Here is a 7,105-nt window from a genome sequence, read left to right on the forward strand (position 1 = left end):
TTTACATCCTTGCTTCAATGGCATTGGACCGCTATGTGGCCATTTGTAGCCCTTTACATTACAGTACCAGAATGTCTAAGAACATTTGTATCTCTCTAGTCATGGTCTCTTATACTTGTGGCTTTCTCAATGGACTCTCCCAGACACTGTTGACTTTCCACTTGTCCTTCTGTGGCTCCCTTGAAATCAATCATTTCTACTGTGCAGATCCTCCTCTTTTAGTGTTGGCTTGCTCTGACACCTATGTCAAAAAGATGGCGATGTTGGTGGTTGCTGGTTTGACTCTGTCAAGCTCTCTCTTCATCATCGTCCTGTCCTACCTTTTCATTATTGCAGCCATCCTGAGGATCCGTTCTGCTGAAGGCAGGCACAAAGCCTTTTCTACTTGTGGTTCCCACTTGACAACAGTCACTCTATTTTATGGAACCCTCTTCTGCATGTACTTACGGACTCCATCTGAGAAGTCTGTGGAGGAGTCCAAAATAATTGCAATCTTTTATACTTTCTTGAGCCCAATGTTGAACCCACTGATCTACAGTTTAAGGAACAAGGATGTGATCTGTGCTATGCAGCAAGTCATTCAGGGAAATCTCTTTCATAAAACTGCCATGTAGGCATCTGTTCAGTGTAATTACTGAGTGACCGTAATAACATAGTGGGTCTCTTCACAGGACAAACCTGTTGCTGTATAGTCATAATTTAGCTTCATAAACCTCAATGACATTAGCAAATTTATCCTCAAAATTAATAGCTTCAAGACAAATTGTTTTCATAGAAACTGTAATGTTGAGAGTAAACACTCTTTTTCTTAACAAAAAATCTCAGAAAATAATTTTGTGTCATCCAATAATTCCATAAGATATTTTAATGTCTTTACTTACTTGGGGCTAAGTATTAGAATTAATTCAGTCTGACAGAAACATTGGAGATTCATCTTCTCTGATCATATGGTCTACAGAGCCATAGTAAGGTTCAACAATATGAGAGGTGCCTGGGTGGCTCCGTTGGTTTAGTGTCTAACTCTTGATTTTGGCTTAGGTTATGATCTCATGGTTGCGAATTCAGGCCCTCGATCTGGCTCATGCTAGGCATGGAGTCTGCTTAAGATTATTTCTCTCCCCCTCCCCTGCCCCTCTACCACTCTTGTTCTATAGCTCTCTTAATAAATAAATAAATAAATAAATAAATAAATAAATAAATAAAATATAAAAGTATGAAATAATGTATTCTTCAATAAGTGATATAAAACAATGGTTCTGAGGCCTGAATAATGACTGGATCACCTTGGGGAAATTGTAAATAATGGATCCCTCATGGCATTAAGCTTTCTATATATTTTCCCCAACCAATATTGTGTGTATCCTGAGAAATACTGTTTATGTTCCTTAATTTTGAAAATAAACTGTCAATACTTGCTTATAAGTATCCATAATCAGGGATCCAATTCAATCATAGTATACTAGCAATGTAGGTATATTTTTCATGTAGTAGTTCTGACTTAGATATAATTAATTCATAGTTAGTACAATCTATCCATTGACTTTGTAGATGTGAGAATACCCTGGAACAGTATAAAAATGAGTGGAGTGTCTATATCTTTCTGGAGAATACCTCACATTTACTTTGGTTCATAAAAATGTCTATGACTGAGTATTTGGTAGATCAGGCTCTTTACATGGGTCCTCAAAATTTCTATTGTGAAAATTAATGGTAAAGGAAATTGTATGAAAAGGTACATAATTCATCCAGATTAATTCATGAACCTATGTGTTCTTAGTCAAGTACATGGCTGCATAAGAAATATAAGTTAAATTTTCTTTAAATTGTCTTAAATGTTTGGTATTCGAATACCATGCACTCTTATTTTAATTAAGACCACATTACTAAAGTTTATGTAAAATAACTGCTGTATTTACTGTAATGCACTCAAATGATTTTCCAACAATATTTAAATGACCTGCCGTTTTAATAAGTTAGCCTCTTCTTACATCTCAGTTGATTGAGCAAGGCCGATATTATCAAACATGTTTACTGCACATAAATAAAAATATAGACAGATATAAAGGAGCACCATTAATGGTGACATGTCCTACACCAATGAGTAATTTCTGTTTGTATTTTCTTATATTTTTTTCAATGAATTGATATTCATACATGGTCTTATAATTCCATGTACAAGTTTGCACATTGATTTTCACTTGAAAGAATATTGTTTGTATTTTCATACAGACTAAAGGTTTTCAGTGAACATCATGTTAAAGTAGTATTAATCACAAAATTCGATCATACTTGAACCTAGTTACAAAAATATTACATTCCAAGTAGAAAATCAAGTTGAAAAATACTAAAGGATTTTTCAAATTTGGAAGAAAATTTGATTTCAATTTTGAAATAAAATTTACTCATAATCTCTTATTAAAAACTATTTGGTAGAGTTTATTTGTCTGTAGTTTGTTTTACAGGCCATTATTCCATCATATTGTTGTATCCTATTATTGTTAAGACCGACTCATATCTCTATGAACATACCTGATTACTTCTTTATGATGGGGAATTGCTGCATTAAATGCACCGAAGAATTTTAAAGCTGTGGCTAATTTTTTCTATGGATAAAATTTTCATTAGGAAGCGTCAACCATTTACATTTATGATTAGTCATGTTTGAGATATAACCAGATGACTGTATCTTTATTAATTTTAAAGCATATCATTTAAAATTCCTTGCTTCTTCATGGTTGCAACTGAAACTCTTGGGAAAGGATCTGTTTTAATTGGAACAGAAGTAGAATTGAAATACACATTCAACTAATAATAAAGGACATACATGTCTTTGGTGATTGCTGTTCATGTTATTTTTGATTAATCCTTAAATGAAGATTATTTACATTTTTATTTAGAAAACATTTTAAATTTTATTTTGCTTTGTGGTTTTTTAAATCCTATAATATTAAATAAGTTAGAATCTCTTGTATGTAACTAATAATATTTCATGGTTATGTATTATAGAACTATCATAAATTATTCTAAATACAATTTCGTTTCATGCTGTAATATTGTATAATCATTTCCTTCATACTTTAACCCCTTTCCTCTTAATATTTTTAAGAAATCTTTTATTTTCTAGTAAATGTGTGATGTCATCTTCCTTATATAAATAGATGAATCTGTTTCTATTTCTTCTTTGACATATCTGTGTATGTATTTTGAATTCTTACAGTTAATGTAGATTTAAAATATGTTTTAATTACTGGTAAAATAAAACAAAATTTTTATTTATTTTTCCTTCAAAAATTATTGTAGGAAATGAAATCATATGCTTCCAGCTATACAATATACATATTTTAAAAGTTTATTTATTTGAGATTTAGAGTGCAAGAGTGCCTGGGAGCAGGGGAAGGGGGGAGGGGAGAGCTGGCGTGAGAGAGACAGAAAGAGCGGGAATCCCAAGCAGGATTAGTGCTATCAGTGCAGAGCCGATGAGGTGTTGGATCCCATGAATTGTGAGACCATGACATGAGCCAAAATCAAGAGTTAGATTTAACTGCCTGAGCCATCCAGGCACCCCTAGCTATCCAATATTTTAAACCTGGCATTTATGCATATGATAGTTTAATTCATGAAATATATGAGAACATATAAATAAAAACCAAATGTGGCTATACATATAATACATATCCTCTTAAATTCTTTGGATAATGTGGAAACAAGTGGTGGTATGAATCGCCTTGTTACAGGTTGATCCCCATGTCGATCGGAAGATGCATGGAATTACAGCATAGAGTCTGCTTGAGGATAAAAGGTTATGGGTGAGTTAAGATTATTTTGCCAGAAAGGTAGAGAGATGCTGGTCCCCTATAAATGAGGAGCAAGAATGTGGTTTTATATATAAACAGTGTGCATTAATACTATTTTAAATGTTTATTTATTTTTGAAAGACAAAGAGAGACACACTGAGCATGGGGGGAGGGGGTGTGGCAGAGAGAGGAGGAAAGACACAGAATCCAAAGCAGGGTCCAGCCTCCTAGATGTCTGCAGAGAGCCCCTTTGGGGCTAGAACCACAAACCACCAGATAATGACCTGAGCCAAAGTCAGATGTTTAATTGACTGAGCCCCACCAGGTGCCCCCATTAATTAACACTTTTACACGAACCTTAATGTTTGTATTGTATCAGTGTCCAAAATGCCATATATTTTCCAACAGATACATAAACACAGATTCTTATCCTGGATTTTCCTTTTGCCAACAATTGCTCCCCCAAAGAACTGACATGCCCCCACCTAGCCCTCAACTGTGAGCCATTCAATCACTAAAAAACATTCCTTGTTGATTAAACTTAGAATAAATCTTGACAATTCCACAAGCTGAAGAAAATATCTCAGAGATTAATAGCCGAGAAAAATATTCAAAATAAAAAAAATTACTCTATCTTAATTGTAAAAGATTTAAAATAAGCAGCATTCAACAATTGGGCAAAGATTTTGCCACAAATAGGATAAAGTGGTTAAAGTGTTAAGGTCTGATAAGTTCATAGAAATAGGTTGGCACACTAACCCCCAACATATAAGTCAACGTTGCAAGTTAGGAATGCAAATTTGTTAAAAATGTAAACATGCTAAAAATGAACGATTAACAAGTTTGGTAATAAAAGCAGGAAATAAGATACTCTTTTACATAAGTATATTTAAAGAGTTCAAAAGGACTACTACTGTCATATACTGTTGAGTCAGGACAAATTAATACACAATTTTTATGGAAATCTATTTAACATGTTTTTAGAAGTCTTGACAAATGATTGTCCACTTTGGGGCACCTGGGTGGCTCAGTCAGTTAAACATCCGACTTTTGATTTCGGCTGCAGTCATGATCTCATGCTGTGTGGCATCCAGCCCCACATTCAGCTGCGCTCTGAAGGTGCAGAGCCTGTTTGGGATTCTCTCTCTCCCCTGACTTGCAGTCTCTGTATTTTCTCTCTCTCTCAAAATAAATAAATAAATTTAAACAAATATTTGTCTACTTATATTCAGCGCTTCCAATTTTAAGAATATGCTGAAGGCATAATAAGACATTTTGGAGAGTATTTTCATAGGAATATTTGTTTTGTAATTGAGAATAAATGGATTATGAAATACAGGCTGCCCTCACTTTGCACGGTACCCTGCTCACTGAAACTTATACTGAAAGCAAATGTGTCCTGTTTCATATGGGTCACAGTCACCACAGCGCTTCCAGGTGAGGACTGCCTGCATTTTATAACCCATGAGGCATGAGCAGATGCCAGAGATTAAAACAACAAAGTGCCCAAATGATTTTACAGAGAATTTTATAAGAAAAGGGGATATAATGATGTTTATATTATAACTTTGTTAAACAGTAAGATTAAGGTGAAGTAAAATTTGTTCTTTAAGTACATATACTAATTTTCCAAAAGAAACAACTATTTCTTGTATATGCAAAGAAAGAAAAAAAATAAAAGAAAGAAAAAGACAAAGAAAAGACTGCATGTTACCAGTACAGTCCTGATCTTAAGATATACAATTTAAAAGATATTTTTTCATTGATGTTAGATTTCAAATAGGAAAGTGGGACAAACAAGGACTCCAAACAGCTCCCTAATAGTAATTGTACTTGACAGTAATGCAGATTCCTTTTAATCCAAGTGCCTCTTATTTTTCTCCTTAAAAATACAACGTTTCAGAAATCTAAGTGTTCGTGAATAGACGAAGAGATAAGGAAGATGTGGTACACACACACACACACACACACGCAACGGAATGTTATTCAGCCATAAAATGGGAGAAGATCATGCTCTTAGTACAACATGCATAGACCTAGAAGGTATTCTGCTACGTGAAGTAAGTCAGACTGAGAAAGATTTATGTGGTATCTCAAAAATAAAGCAAATGAATAAACAAACAAAAGACCCAGAAATACAGAGAATAAGTAATGGTTGTCTCAGAAGATGCTGGTGGGGAGATGGGCAAAATGGGTGAAGGGCAGTGGGATATAGAGGCCTTTAGTTATGGAATGAATAAGTCTTTGGAATAAAAGGCACACATAGGGAATATTGTCAATGATATGGTACTAGCATCGTATGGTGACAGGTGGTAGTTACGCTGATGGTGAGCACTACATAACATATACAGATGGTGAGTCACCATGTTGTACACCTGAAACTACGTTGAATGCTAACTGTACCATATCTAGATCTAGATCTAGATCTAGATATAGATATAGTGATCCCAATTAATTTGAACACAAAAACCTACACTGATGTATTTTTTAGGGGTGAGGTTTGGGGCAAGTAAATATCAGTATTTTTATCTGCATAGTTTTAATGAGGAAATAATTTTTTTCTGAATATTTTAAAATTAGTTTGTGGGTAGACATGAACAGAAAGGTAATATGTAGAATTACAGAGCAAGGAATTGTCAATAATTTAGGAACAAAATCATAAAAACCTCTGATGGAAGCCATGAAATTTCTATTTCCTGAATGAGTTTCTCCCATTCATATACATACCTGCTTTGATTAAGGAAAACTAATGAAACAAATGCATTGGATGAGGAAATGTATTGGTAATTAAATGTATTAGGTAATTAAAATGCAAAATATCAGATTTTTTTGTGAAAATAATAAAACACAGATGCTTTTCCACTCTGGATACATAGACATAAGAATTTATCAAAAATGTACTGAAGCAATTATCCAGAATTAGAGCTTTCAGCCTTTTTGGAGAAGAGAATCAGCTTTCATTATAGGAAACTATGTAATATATCAAATGAATGTAAATTATTGTCATATTCAGGAAACATACTGCAAAGCCCTGGACTTTGCTAATAGAATAGCTCAGCAAGGGTCAATATTGTCGACCTATGGGCTGAAAGGAAGGACTTCTCTGCAGACTGACCAAGTGGAAGGGGGCTCTTGAATGAGACCAAACAGAGGACCCTGCTTAATTGTAAGCAGCTGACTTCTCCTGCTGTGTTTCCCATCCGTCATCATTTCTAAATAACTGTGCTATTCATAGTTGCCATTAGAGTTCTCACTTGGTCAGAAGCTGTGCATATTTAACCAATGTTAGTGGTAATCCAGAGAATTGCATT

General features: G+C 34.2%; 2 protein-coding genes across 2 annotated transcripts in view; one reads left to right on the forward strand and one right to left on the reverse strand.

The window, feature by feature from the left end:
* LOC115271870 (olfactory receptor 5M10-like) overlaps nucleotides 1-614 on the forward strand; it is a 1,247-nt gene extending 633 nt beyond the window's left edge. The window contains exon 2 of the mRNA XM_029914844.1: nucleotides 6-614. Within this exon, the coding sequence (XP_029770704.1) occupies nucleotides 6-614 (609 nt within the window). The remainder of the gene's footprint in view (nucleotides 1-5) is intronic.
* A 1,370-nt stretch (nucleotides 615-1,984) lies between these two features.
* The window catches only part of LOC115272411 (olfactory receptor 5M1-like), a 22,207-nt gene continuing 17,086 nt past the window's right edge, over nucleotides 1,985-7,105 (reverse strand). Inside the window, exons 3-4 of the mRNA XM_029915488.1 lie at nucleotides 5,145-5,242; nucleotides 1,985-2,031 (exon numbers count right to left, since the gene is read on the reverse strand). Of these exons, the coding sequence (XP_029771348.1) occupies nucleotides 1,985-2,031; nucleotides 5,145-5,242 (145 nt within the window). The remainder of the gene's footprint in view (nucleotides 2,032-5,144; nucleotides 5,243-7,105) is intronic.

Source organism: Suricata suricatta, chromosome 11 (assembly GCF_006229205.1).
Source record: "Suricata suricatta isolate VVHF042 chromosome 11, meerkat_22Aug2017_6uvM2_HiC, whole genome shotgun sequence".
Taxonomy (NCBI): Eukaryota; Metazoa; Chordata; class Mammalia; order Carnivora; family Herpestidae; genus Suricata; species Suricata suricatta.